Here is a 14,756-nt window from a genome sequence, read left to right as displayed (position 1 = left end):
GTGTGTGAAAATGTGTACTGTATGCTTGACCTCATTAGCACGCGGTAGCTCCTTCATCTCTTTACTGAGCAGTTTAACACTGGGGGACACACACAGAGCGAATGAGCTAATCTCACGTGAGTTCCTGTGTGTGTGTGTGTGTGTGTGTGTGTGTGTGTGTGTGTGTGTGTGTGTGTGTGTGTGTGTGTGTGTGTGTGTGTGTGTGTGTGTGAGTGTGTGAGTGTGTGAGTGTGTGAGTGTGTGAAGGAGAAGCTGCTGACAGGCCTAACTAACTAACTAACTAACTAACTAACTAACTAACTAACTAACTAATGCATCACAACTAAAACAGAGGGCATAGGTTAATAAATAATTGTACCGAGAATATATATATATGCATATATGACAGAGAGCCTTTAAGCGGACCTTATATATTTATGGAGAAGTCAACGATAATATCTATTAATAACAATCTGTCAGACATCAACCAAGAGAAAGTCAATTGCTTAACTATAGCAACATTTTGTAGTCTATCTACAAGAATAATATAATTGCTGGTAGCAAACATTGATTAATGGGAAAATTCAATTCAGCACAATTTAATTTGATTTGTATAGCGCTTTTAACAATGGACCTTGTTTCAAAGCAGCTTTACAGGAATATAAAAATTCATTATAAAAATGACAAATTTTTAAATTTGTAATTTATATTTATTTTTAAAGTATGAGTCATAGTTGACAGTAGTCAAGGAAAACCATTGCTGTGATTATAAATCATTATGAAAACCAGAGTGTGGGATTATGAATCATTATAAACACTGAAATTGGGATTGTAAATCATTATAAACACCAGAGAGTGGGATTATACATTTTTATAAACACAGAGGGGGATTATAAATTATTATAAACACACAGTGGGATTATACATTATTATAAACACACAGTGGGATTATTAATCATTATAAACATTATAAACACCAGAGAGTGAGATTATGAATTATTATTATAAATACTGAAAGTGGGGTAATAAATCACTGTAAACACTAAAAGTGGGATTATAAATAATTACATACACCAGAGAGTGGGATCATAAATCATTATATACACTGAGACTGGGATTATAAATCATTATAAACAACGGAGCATGGGATTATAGATCATTATGAACACTGAGAGTGGAATTATAAATCATTATAAACACCAAATTGTGGGATTATAAATCATTATAAACACCAGATTGTGGGTTTTTAAATCACTGTAAAAACTGAGAGGATGGTTATAAATATATATATATATATAAAATTACATACACCAGAGAATGTAAATGTATATGTAAATGTATAAACCTTTGATAGAAACTTTTTTGTGTGTTTGTATTGTTTTTCTCACATCTTTCTATCCAAAAGAGCAATTAATTAGCTAGGAACAGCTGTTTATCCAACAATCTAAATTCACAAAGAAAATGGTTTATACTTGTTGGCACTGGTGTTTGTGTTATTTCCTTCATCTCTTAGTGGAGAACTCAGTTACAGGGACACATTAGGACCTTTATCCTGTTCATTACTGACATGAAGATGGAAAGCTGGAGATGATCCACTTATAGATTTATTGGCATCATGGGAAATAAACTTGTTAGTACAGTTAGTAACTGTTAGTACTAATCTCCACAGGTGTGTGTGTGTGTGTGTGTGTGTGTGTGTGTGTGTGTGTGTGTGTGTGTGTGTGTGTGTGTGTGTGTGTGTGTGTGTGTGTGTGTGTGTGTGTGTGTGTGTTCTCTGCCCTCACACTGCTTTGCTCGGCTGGAACTGTTGACAGAGTGCTGATGAACTAAAACAATCTTCCAGGCAGAACATTCTGGATGCGATTAGCAATCTGTTCTGACTTGCTCCAACCTTATTCAAGCTGGAAAGCTTGTTTATGGACTCGTACTCTGCTGAGCATAGACAATGTAGATTATGCAAGGGATGTAGATGTTGTAGATGATGGTTGAGCACACACATATGCATCTCTTCTTTGACTTTGTCACCCTTTTAAACATAATGGATTATGATTAAAGCATGCTTTGCTGAGGAACCACAGCCAATACTTCAACGACAACAGATAAATCTCCTCCCAAAAAGGAAGTGATGTAGACACAAAGTTTTTAATGAAGCATGTTAAAAATGGTGCTGGTTGTTGTAGCTTGAGAACAGAGTAAATTTCCAATCCTCCTTTACACAGAATAAATTGTGTATGGTCTGATGAGCAGGTTCTAAACAACAAGGATTGTCAGGACAGACCCATTTGTTCAAATATGTTGTTTCTGCTATGAATGGAAGACATTTGTGTTAGAGCTCAGGAGAAGGAAATGAGAAGATAGATCAGAATGTAAACATTTTTTTAACCAAACAATTATTGAGCTTTCCAAACAATTTGGAAAATGGTACCTCTGGTACCAGACCACCCAAATTTTCGATAACCACTTAATGTATGCATAATCCCTGCTTGATGCATCAAGCTGCAGCAAACCACTGACATGACCAACCTGCTGCTTCTTCTGTACTGAAGCTTTCCAGCTGTTTTGCAGGATTTTTATATTCATTCTCCTCTTCAGGAGCTGAAATTCTGCTCAGTTGGGGTCAGGTTTATTCCATAACAAAACAATGAATTCTGCTCATTGTCTCATATTTATGCATATTTATGCTTTCAATCCCAAATTTTGTATATGTTTTGCAAAAAGAAAAGAATTAGCCTTGATGTTCCAATAATGTATCATTATAGCATTGTACATACCTACATATAGTAGATGGTCAAAACTACCTGGACACCTGACCATCGTACCTATATGAGCATGGCGGTCATCCCTGTCCAGAACCATGGCTAATCCCTTTCAATATCCCCACCCTATTTTATGACAACAACAGTTGGTGCAAATTTCAGTGAGAAGGATGTCAATGAGGTCAGGAACTCATGTAGGATGAGGAGGCCTGGCTTACAATCAATGTTCCAATTCATCCCAAAGGTGTTCAGTTGAGTTAAGGACAGAATTCCTCTCTGTTCAGACTTAATTTAATTCTGATTGGTCCTCTTTTGACACAGACGTTCACTGTTCTAGATCTTTTTACGCTAGTTTGTACAGTTAGAAGAAGTTTGTACAGTACTGAAGAATAAAAATAATCTAAACCCTGTATACAAATTTAAAGGAAAAACAATAATTAAATGATAAGGAAGTAATAGAGAATTATCCCTGTCCTAAAACTAAAACAGGGTTCTATGTTTATCATATCATATAATCTAAAAGTAATGCAACACAAATAAATGATGTTATGAGTCTGATGTAAGACTTTATAAGAGTGATAATGAAGAATCATGATACTTGGCAGAGATCTGAATCAGATAATATGCAATCATTCTGTAAAAAAAAATATCTCTTTTGATCTAATTATCGCTAACAACGGGATGACATGTTGACAAGATGACATGTTTTGCTTGTTACATCATCACTAAACCAAAGGGCTGATTAATTTGAAGTATTCTCTGTTGTGAACTTTTCCCAGAGAAGACCAGGAGACTTGGATGACTGCATCGACGCACAGCGAGTCCTCAATAAAGAGTAACTTCACAACATCTCACAGATATCATGTTTAATGTGTTGTATTTCACCACTCAGACGTTATCGCAGCTCGCTCAGAAATATACTTCCTGTGTGGGAATAATGGTAAGATTAAAATAAAAGGAACACATACAGATTATAAGGCTCCAGATCTGATCAGTGTCATTAAATAAATTTTCAAACAAATTGGTGGTATAAATGAAGAATACAACTTACAACAGAAAATATGTTCTGGTTGATTAATTTGCGATAGAGAAAGGGAACTTTGTTTAATTTCAATAATTGTTTTTATCTCTGATTGCTGTTTATTTCTCCTAGATTGATTCGGTGGAGCTAAAGATTGGATTACCGGCATATTTTTACATCCGGTGTTGTGTCTTTGAAGGGGTTATAAATATAAAACACAGTAAACAGATTAAATACTGTACCATAATGTAGGTTTCAACAAGTGTAATGAGTAAACAAGCTAAAATCTACTTCACTAAAATCAGCATCAGCATAACCTTTAGCTATGTTTTGCACATTTTATTCTCTCTCTCTCTCTCTCTCTCTTTCTCTCTCTCTCTTTCTCTCTCTCTCTCTCACACACACACACACACACACACAAACACACACACACACACACACACACACACACACACACACACACACACACACACACACACACACACACACACACAATGAGATTAAAAATCATATCAGCTTTGCGTGTCTCTGATTCTCCAATCCTTAAATCTTTTGCCTTTGATGTAAAGATTATTTAATCTCCTTAAATTACATCAGTAATCTAACATTTTGCTGAGGATGAGGGAAACTCTCTAGCGTTAAAGTGAGTCGTTCTGTTTCTTAATAATGATTCCCTCTGGTGTAAAGTTTGAAGACCAAAACATGTTTTAAATCTCTTTATTAAAAACAGACACAGTTTTGAATTTTCCTTTTGTGAAATGTATTGAGAGATGTTCTGTTCATTGTTGTTCTTATTTTCTGACATCAACACAGCTAAAAGAAAAATAAACACTGAAAGCAAAACTAAATTAAAATACTGGACCAGATTAATATCACTGTGCGTGTGCATATGTGTGTGTGTGTGTGTGTGTGTGTGTGTGTGTGTGTGTGTGTGTGTGTGTGTGTGTGTGTGTGTGTGTGTGTGTGTGTGTGTGTGTGTGTGTGTGTGTGTGTGTGTGTGTGTGTGTCTTGATGGAGTTCTGACATGGATTTCAACATGCCACATTACAGTCAATTAAAGTTTTTTACTTTTCCAGTCTTAAGCAAAAGTGAGGGATAGACTTCAACCTCCATAAGTTTCCTAAATACATTGTTTCACACAGTAACAGTTGCTTAGCCAGTAAAATATATTTTTTTAACAGAGGAAAACTTCCTTGTCCTTTATCCTTCAGATTTATGTCATGTGGTCTCGAGCCAATTTTGTGCATTGTATTAAAAGAAGTTTTGTTGTGTTGTGTCGTGTCATGTCATGTTGTGTGGTGTCGAGCCAGTTTTGTGCATTGAAGAAAGTTGTGTTGTTTCATGTTGTGTTGTGTCATGTCATGTCATGTTGAGCCATTTCTTTGCATTCTATTGAATGAAGTTGTGTTGTGTTGTGTTGTGTTGTGTTGTGTCGTGTTGTGTCATATCAAGTTTTCTCATTTGACATTATGATTATTTGGAATTTGGTGTGAAGCAGATGCAGGAAAATCCTTGTTAAGTTGAGCACTGAAGTTACACAGTGTTTATTAGAAACATTTGCGTACACGATGCTTGCTTCAATTAAAGCAAACGTGAGCAGAGAGCCAATTAAAATCACTGCATTCAAATGTAAGCCACATGTTGGTGAGAAGAGAAAACCGAGCGAACTCAGAAAACTCCGGTGCAAAAGAGCACTGACTATCATTTCTGATACCAATCTTTACATCATCCCATAAATCACTGCTTATTGTCTGAAATATGTCCCGTTAGTGATTACAGCTAACACTTAGGGTTTAACACATGACAACAATGTACTGTGTGTGTGTGTGTGTGTGTGTGTGTGTGTGTGTGTGTGTGTGTGTGTGTGTGTGTGTGTGTGTGTGTGTGTGTGTGTGTGTGTGTGTGTGTGTGCGTGCGTGGTAAGTAATGAATACATTTAAAAAAGGTTGAATTCTAAACATGAAACATTAACACACAAACACACACAAGTCAGTTGCGTTATTCTGTAGATAATCTTGTGATATTAAATTTAGTGTGAATTTTGTACAGTGCTTTTATTACAAAGGGATGAAATATTTCTAAACTCATGCACACACAGACACACGCTCACACACACACACACACACACACACACACACACACACACACACACACACACACACACACACACACACACACCAAACAGTGACAACAATCTGTTTTCACACCTCATTAATGTACAATCGCAGCGTGCAGGGGGAGGAGCTTCATGGTGGTCATATAGTGGGTTCATCAAATCTCAGCCAATCAAATAGCAGAGACTTTTACCTCACCATTGCAGAGCCGCTCCTCTCCCACACACATCCACCCACACACACACACACACACACACACACACACACACACACACACACACACACACACACACACATTTACAATCCATTACAGCAGCAAAATCCTTTCTCAGAATCCTCTGTTCTATGTGTTTCACTGATCAGTTTCCCACCATCACCCTCTATTGTGTGTGTGTGTGTGTATGTGTGTGTGTGTGTGTGTATGTGTGTGTGTGTGTGTGCGCGCGCGCATGTGCATTCTCACTCCAATATGTATTTCACTTAAACAAGCAAACACACACACACACACACACACACACACACACACACACACACACACACACACACATGTTTGTGTAAGTGGTCTGTAAGTAATTACCGTGTTTTCCTCTGAGAGGTTTCCTGTCTTTGGTCTATGAGCTTTAAAATGTTTCAGCTGTTAAATACCTGCAGGAAATGTAACATGGAAACTCGGAGTTGTTTAGTGAAATTTATTCCTAATGGTTTTTATAACTCTGCATCGTTATAGACAGTGATAATTCAAACACATCACATACACAAAGTCATAAAAGAAGACATGGAGATGAGTGTAATCTACTTTACTCATAATGCATAACACTTATTTTGAAGTTATGCCAGCTGTCACACCAACTAATAAGAATAAGAATAAGAATAAGAATAAGAATAAGAATAAGAATAAGAATAAGAATAAGAATAAGAATAAGAATAAGAATAAGACAAGAGAGATGGTGGAAATACTGAGACTGGATGATGAACCATCCTGGAGGTCTTTTTCATTCTATCACACACACACACACACACACACACACACACACACACACACACACACACACACACACACACACACACACACACACACACACACACACACACACACACACACAGTGTTATATACCACCCAGCAGGGACTCTGGGGAGGTGTGTGGGGGGGGGGGTATGGTTTGTCAGTGAGACCACACAGTGTGTTAAAGTAGTAGTAAACTTATATTTTAAAGACATGTGTAAAATAATTTTGTTTACTAACAGATTCTGCAGAGGATTTTGTATTGCACACAATTAAAATAACATTTGAAATTCATAATCACATATATATATATATATATATATATATATATATATATATATATATATATATATATATATATATATATATATATATATATATATATATATATACACTGAAGCTCATCTTGGTTGGAGATGAAACAAAAAGAGTTTCTTTGTTGTTTTAATGTTACACCAAGAATATTTGAGCTTAAGGCTGTGCTCTGATGCACACAGAGTACATCACTGTTTAATATTGGAAAGTTTTTAAAATGCACCTCACCATCATTTTCACAAATTTCACATTCACTCTTTTTTTGTCACCTTTTTCAGATACAGGCAGCTTTACATGAATCCAGATATAAATTTTGATTTAAGTAGTGAGGAAAAACTCCCTGAGATGAGAAAGCAACCTTGAAAAAATGAAGAAGAGAGTGTGATTATAAAGCTTTACTATTACTGCTATACACTGTATTGTGTACTGTGGAGTCAAGCATTAGTGAGTGTGTTATTATATAAAAATATCCTAACTACAAGCATCTGGGTCACTTTTTTATTTCATTAGCTGTTTAGCTTTAAATATATAATATTGGTGAAGATATACACTGAATAATAAATGAGACTTAGTAAGAGAAATCCTTAAACTGTCTAAGTAAGAACTTCTACAGTCATCTTTAGGGGATCTGAGTGTTATTATCTACAAGTGTTTATCAGTGTGATCAGAGTGCGAGAGTCCATCAAGTGGAGGCTTAAAATAAAATATATTACAAGCTAAATTTCATTAGTCTGTCCACATGAAAAACACACACTGTCACTTTTACCCTCATCCAGCTGTCTGCATATACATATTAGAATTTAGAAAACTACAAAATGGAAGATAAATCAGTTTTGTTTTTAATAATAATAAATAATCATGATTTGAAGGAAAATAATGGATTATAACTGTGCAGTTTGTGAGTGTTGCACTTCAGCCTCACATCACTGAGCTACTTTATGATGGACTTACAGCTTCCTCTAGTGGTCAGTCATCATAAATCACTATACTGACATTTTCTTAAAACGTAATAACTACACAGTGCTGTGGGCGGCGCCGTGGTGCAGTAGCTTGTGTTGTCTTTTCACAGCTCCAGGACTCGATCCTGAGTCCAGGTTACTGTCTGTGTGGAGTTTCACATGTTCATGTCTGGGTGAGTTTACTCAAAGTTCTCTGGTTTCCCTACAAAAATTCAATTCAATTCAGTTTATTGTATAGCACTTTTAACAATTCACATTGTCTCAAAGTGGTCTTTCATAAGTATTGAAACAGAATAAAAATGTTAAATGTTAGTTTTAAATTAAGTTAATAATTTAACTTGGGGGGGGGGGGGGGGGGATTGAGGGAAAAACTCCCTGAGGAAGAAACCTTGAGAGGAACCAGACTCAGAAGTGAACCTCATCCTCATTTGGACGGTAAAAAATGTCAATGTGAATAACGTCCTTTCTACAACAGCTTGTAGTTGAGTAGAATTAAGCAACCAGAAGCTCCTGAGGAACTAATGGGTCAGAGCAAATTCTGACTTAACACTAATTCCTTCCTGCTGAGGTCTTCAAATGATCGCTGATGAAGACATAACCATAAAGGGGTTCAGAGAAGGTATCTGGGCAGCTCCATACACAGCAATCCAACATGTCACTGGCTGTTCATACAGATTAACCTATCTAATTTGTTCCCAGGTTTGAATCATGTGATTGCATATTGATATCCAGGGTGTAATCCTACCTCATGCCCAGTGCTCTTATGATAAACTCCAGATCCACCATCATCCTGATGCGAATAAATTGCTCACTGATAGTGAGTTCTGAGTTTTTACAGTTTCACACATTTGAATTCTGTGCTAACTCTAGACACAGAAACCTGAAACAAAATATATGTGCTTGAAGGCAATAACATGAGGGGAGGGGTTTTGGATAAGGTGTGTGTGTGTGTGTGTGTGTGTGTGTGTGTGTGTGTGTGTGTGTGTGTGTGTGTGTGTGTGTGTGTGTGTGTGTGTGTGTGTGTGTGTGTGTGTGTGTGTGTGTGTGGTTGTGTGTGTTGGTGAGTGGGTAGGGGTGTAAATGATGACTTTAAGTGTCTATACAGCCGTGAAACTAGTCATTCAAGGCAGTTGAGACTGTACAGAGTGAAGTGTGTGACACGCTGATAATAATGAAGATAGCATTGTTGATGTTGCTCATGATTTTAAACCTCCCGTCTTTAAAACTGATCAAATGCACTGAAGTGTTCGCTCCTGGGAATATCATCATTGGGGGGCTTTTTCCCATCCACACCACAGTAGAGCAGCTAGGTAACTTCTATGATCTCGAGGCTCCCTGCAACATGTGAGTAAGAAACAAACAAACACACACAAACACACACACACACACACACACACACACACACACACACACACACACACACACACACACACACACACACACACACACCATTTTTTGTGGATTAAGAGAGATCTCTTGCTTTATTTATACATTTAATCCAACTCTCTGGTGTCACCCAGATGAGGATAAGTTTCCTTTTTCAGTCTGGTTCCTCTCAAGGTTATTTCCTCATACCCTCTCAGGGAATTTTCCCTCAACACTCGCTTATTTGAGATCAATTTAAATCTGAAACAATGTCATGTTTTCTCGTTTACACATTTCTAATTTAATTCAACTGTCAATTAATTTATTGTCAACAGAAGGGATGTATTAAATTTTCCTCTTATTTAATGAGATTCAAGATCTTTTTATTTTCTTCTTCCATCACTTATTATAATGTTCTATGGGCAGATAGAACGAAAAAAGACAACAAAAAAGGTGTATAAAAACTTAATGTTGGTTTGTCTTAAAGAGAAGCATGATTCTACAGAAAGAATTTTAATCCATTGTTAAGTCTGACTGAGGATCTGTGTGGAGATGAGAACCTTGCTAGGTTGATGACAGACAACATGAATTGAAATGTAAAAATTACAGCTGGTTGTGGCTGCAGTTTGGTGCAGTTTGGTGATTCACACAGAAATTGCTCATTGTCCACAGAGTCAAGCTAGTATGTCATTGGAATAAACTTACTTCAATAAAATATATGACTTTAAAGCTAATTCACCACATGACATTTTTCCATGAAATTTTTGCTCTTTTTTTTTAACCATGGGTGATAATAATTTTGTCTGTGACCATAGCGAAGTTGATGGACTGATTATTAGTCTTGTGTTTCTGCAGTCTGAGTCCAGCCGGTCTGGCTCATTCTCTGGCCATGATCCACGCAGTGGAAACTGCAAATATCTCACCTGAGTTAACATACCTGGGCATAACTCTTGGGTATCACATCCACGACACATGTTCAGACGTCACCACCACGCTCAGAGCCGTCAAGGATTTTACTGACGACTGCATGCCGAGAAGAAACACATCCCGATATGTCCGGCCTGTGAAAGCAGTGATTGGCGCCTACAATTCTGAGATGTCTATCGCTGTGGCAAGAATGCTCAACCTGCAGCTCATACCTCAGGTTCATTACTCCTATGGGATCTATCTGTCTGTGTGTCTGTATGTCTGTCTATATATTTAAATTGTCTATTCTGATCTGAAGTCTAAAAGCGTTAAAATTTATTGTGTCCATTGTGCAGATCAGTTATGCTTCCACAGCAGACATTTTGAGTGATAAGAGTCGTTTCCCAGCATTTTTACGCACCGTCCCAAGCGATGTGCATCAGACGAGCGCCATGGTTCAGCTCCTGAGTGAGAGGAAGTGGACATGGGTTGGTTTCCTGACCACTGACGGAGACTACGGACGCGCTGCTTTAGACAGTTTCATTTCTCAGGCAACTAACTCCGGCATCTGTGTGGCCTTTACAGAAATCCTACCTGACTCTCTGAGTAATACTCGCAAGCTGGAAGCCAAAATCTCTCACACTGTTCACACCATCCAAACAAACCCAAAAGCGAAGGTCATTGTATCATTTGCCAAACCAGAACACATGAAGAGGGTGTTCAGTTTGCTGATGGAGCTCAGCACAGACCAGAGGCTCTGGATTGCGAGTGATAACTGGTCTATGGCAGAAGATGTACTCAGTCCTGAGCAACTGGAACGTGTTGGATGGGTGCTGGGCTTTTCTTTCAAAAACAAATACATCACAAACTTTGAGGAATATGTACATCGTTTAGAACTGAACAGCGATGCTCAGAGCAACAACTCATTTCTCAAAGAGTTTTATTCCTCTCTTGCAACCTCAGTGAACGTGAGTGAGGCAAATGTTTCCACCGCTACAGATAAGCTGATAGCAAGTGCTCAGGTAGGTGTGGTGTTCAGCATTCAGATGGCGGTGAATGCGATCGCTCAGGCAGCGGCGTTCATCTGCAAAAACGTCGACTGCATGGCTTCAGAAGCTATAAAACATCAGGAGGTAAATCAGCAAGTAAACTTAGCTACTTATTTTATTCAAACTAGTTTTTACAACTCACAAGATCCCTGCTTACTGCTGTAATATTTCTACAATTTAAGAAAACTAGTTAGCTGTTTAACATTAGCAGCTACTAATTTGTCAAATTATAGCAATCAAAAGTAAGATGTTGTAACCCAGTTTACAGTTAGCTGATCAAATCTCAGTCAAGCCAAAAGTTCTTTCAAATTCCTGGGTCACACTCATCACATTGCTTTGCCAGATTTTGATTAAAGACTCAGATTTTTACCCAGAATACAAAATATTATTATTATTTGTTGTTGTTTTTGTTGTTGTCATGCTGATTATCTTAGCAATGTTGCAGCTGCTGTCTGTGTTGAGGACCAGAAGCTTCGAGTTGGATGGAGTCTCATATGAGTTTAACGAGGATGGAGATATTAACCTCGGCTATGACGTCTCTCTGTGGAACTCTAATGGAATAAAAGTGGAGACGTTGAATGTCATATCTCACTATCAGCCATCGGACAGAAGCCTGAACACCACTGAATTAACACTGGTCATTATTCACATTTAAACTGTCTGTCTCTCTGCCTGTCTGAACCGGTCTCACTCTCATTTTCTTTGTCTCTATGTAGAAACTGTCTAACTCAAGGTTTCTCTCTTTTCTTGTTATAATTTGGACCAGAGTTTGGTGTCTAAATGCTCAAAGAGTTGTGAACCAGGTCAATTTAAAAAAAGTGTTGACGGTCAACACACCTGCTGTTATGAGTGCATCAACTGTGCACAGAATCAATACACCAACAACACAGGTAAAACACACACACACACACACACACACACACACACACACACACACACACACACACACACACACACCTTTAACACTGTGTCTGTGTGTGTGGTATTTCAGACATGGATCAGTGCTACAGCTGTGATGAGGACAGCGAGTGGTCTGAGTCTGGCAGTTCAGCATGTAATGAGAAGAGGGTGGAGTTTTTCTCCTGGAGTGACCCCTTTGCGATGGTGCTGCTCTCTCTCTCAGTTCTTGGTGTGGTTGTGGTTTTTGCTGTATCCGTTGTTTTCTTGCTGCACAGAGATTCTCCAGTGGTGAAGGCAGCTGGCGGCTCATTGTGTCAGCTGATCCTTCTGTCTCTGAGTGGAAGCTTTGTGAGTGCCATGCTATTTGTGGGAAAGCCAACAGCTTTGCAGTGTAAAGTGCGTCAGGTTCTTTATGGCCTCAGTTTCACTGTGTGTGTGTCCTGCATCCTCGTCAAGTCTCTGAAGATCTTGCTGGCATTCCACATGAACCTGCTGCTAAAGCAACTGCTCTATCGCCTCTATAAGCCGTACGCCATCGTGAGCATGTGTGTGGCATTGCAGGTTGTGACCTGTGCATGCTGGCTGATCCTGAAAAGCCCTGAATCAACATCTACTGTGTTCCTCAGGAGTGTCCTACAGGAGTGTGATGAGGGCTCGTATGTGGCTTTTGGGGTGATGCTTGGCTACATTGCATTACTGGCTCTAGTGTGCTTTGCCTTTGCTTTCCAAGGACGCAAACTTCCACATAAATACAATGAAGCAAAATTTATTACCTTTGGTATGCTCATCTACCTCATTGCATGGATTATTTTCATCCCAACATACGTCAACACAAAAGGGAAATACCTCCCGGCCGTGGAGATGATCGTCATCCTGATATCCTGCTACGCTATACTGAGCTGCCACTTCTTCCCCAAGTGTTACATCATCTTATTCAGGAAGACACAAAACACCAGAGACGCCTTCGTTAGGAGCATTTACGAATATTCCAAAAAGACCGTGGGAAATATACATCCACCCCAAACTGAGAAATATGCACCATATGCCATGTCCAACCCAAGTTTTGTTCCTAAAGAATGACAGAATAAGAATCACACCCATATCAGCAAATATACAAAATTCACACAATGTCATGCTTCTATTTTTGAGTTTATTTTTATTTATTTATATTTTACATCAGACAAATCAGGGAGTTGAGCACTTATATAGGAGTGAGGGAAAAGAGATTGATAAAAAAAATCTTGATTAAAGGCTAATACATATTTATAGAGTTTATACTTTTTATTTATCTACCTCCTTTTGGTTATATTTTTTATCCCAAATTGCATACCTTATGTTTGAATACCAGACAAAAGCATTTCACTGCATGTCATACTCTGTATGTGTGTGTGTGTACATGACACATACAATTTGATTTGATTTGGTACTCTAAAACAATGTTTTTCAAATCACATTCATCTCTTTAAATAATTAATAGCAAACTAGAAGCAACAAATGCAGAAAACATTCACTCTGAAACTCAAGATGATTCAGACTTAAACACTGAGAGAAAAATACATACAAAATCACACACACACACACACACACACAAGGTTGGTATGGGTTTAAGTACAATGGAATACGATCGACTAGTTAACTTTTTTTATTTGTATTCGTAAATATCGTTGCAGTATATTAATGTTCAGTTAAGATTTGTTCATATTTGTTAAGAGGTTACTTAGCATGAAGCAAATTAGCAGTGACTGTTAAGTAAATGTTGAAAATTCTGAATAATGAATGAAATAAAATCAACAAAAAGTGTGTGTGTGTGTGTGTGTGTGTGTGTGTGTGGTTATGGTTTTGTCTCAAACTGGAAGTGCAGGTAGAGCGAGGGGGAAAATCCCTTACATCATCATGCTCTTTATTGTCCAAGTCTTCAATGATGTCGTCATTATCATGTTTTGACTGGAGGCTGTTTTTAGTGAATTGAATTTCACCCGTGTTTCACGTTTCATGAATCTGACAATAAAACACCTGTGAAGGTGTTGAACTGGAATCCTCACCGCAAGTCAGTGATGCATTTGGAACAATAATCCTGCATTCATGTCTATAAAAAGAGAAGTCTGGAATTCTCAAAAATTCCAAAAAGATGTGTGAACTGTTATCTTATTGTCTTCATGGTGAAACATTAAGACAGAGTGATGTGAGAAACTCTACAAAAGGTCAGCCTGTATTTACTTGAAAATAAGACACATCTTATATTTTGCTTTCTAGCAAGAAATTAAATTGTTAAAGTAGGGTGATCTTAAACTATATTCCATACACAAAATCCATTAAGTGAAATCTTGCCACTTCAGTTCCTCTGTGCTTCAAAACCAGAAAACAAAGGAAAATTTTATGTGAATTTTAA

The 14,756-nt window shown here is 37.7% G+C and overlaps 1 protein-coding gene across 2 annotated transcripts; it reads left to right on the top strand.

Annotated features, from left to right (window-relative positions):
• The first annotated feature begins 7,949 nt into the window (after positions 1–7,949).
• On the top strand, positions 7,950–13,650 carry gprc6a (G protein-coupled receptor, class C, group 6, member A). 2 transcript variants are annotated; one of them, XM_047806293.1, is made up of 6 exons: positions 7,950–8,320; positions 10,368–10,656; positions 10,775–11,551; positions 11,913–12,104; positions 12,234–12,357; positions 12,459–13,650. In XM_047806293.1, the coding sequence occupies exons 1-6, from the start codon at positions 8,307–8,309 to the stop codon at positions 13,445–13,447; spliced, it is 2,385 nt and encodes a 794-aa protein (XP_047662249.1). In that variant the 5' UTR covers positions 7,950–8,306; the 3' UTR covers positions 13,448–13,650. The 2 variants fall into 2 exon arrangements, with proteins under 2 accessions (XP_047662249.1, XP_047662250.1); XM_047806294.1 differs by lacking the exon at positions 7,950–8,320 and adding an exon at positions 8,640–9,491.
• The last annotated feature ends 1,106 nt before the right edge of the window (positions 13,651–14,756 follow it).

This window comes from Tachysurus fulvidraco, chromosome 22, assembly GCF_022655615.1.
Source record: "Tachysurus fulvidraco isolate hzauxx_2018 chromosome 22, HZAU_PFXX_2.0, whole genome shotgun sequence".
Taxonomy (NCBI): domain Eukaryota; kingdom Metazoa; phylum Chordata; class Actinopteri; order Siluriformes; family Bagridae; genus Tachysurus; species Tachysurus fulvidraco.
This window is presented reverse-complemented; position numbering and strand designations above follow the sequence as displayed.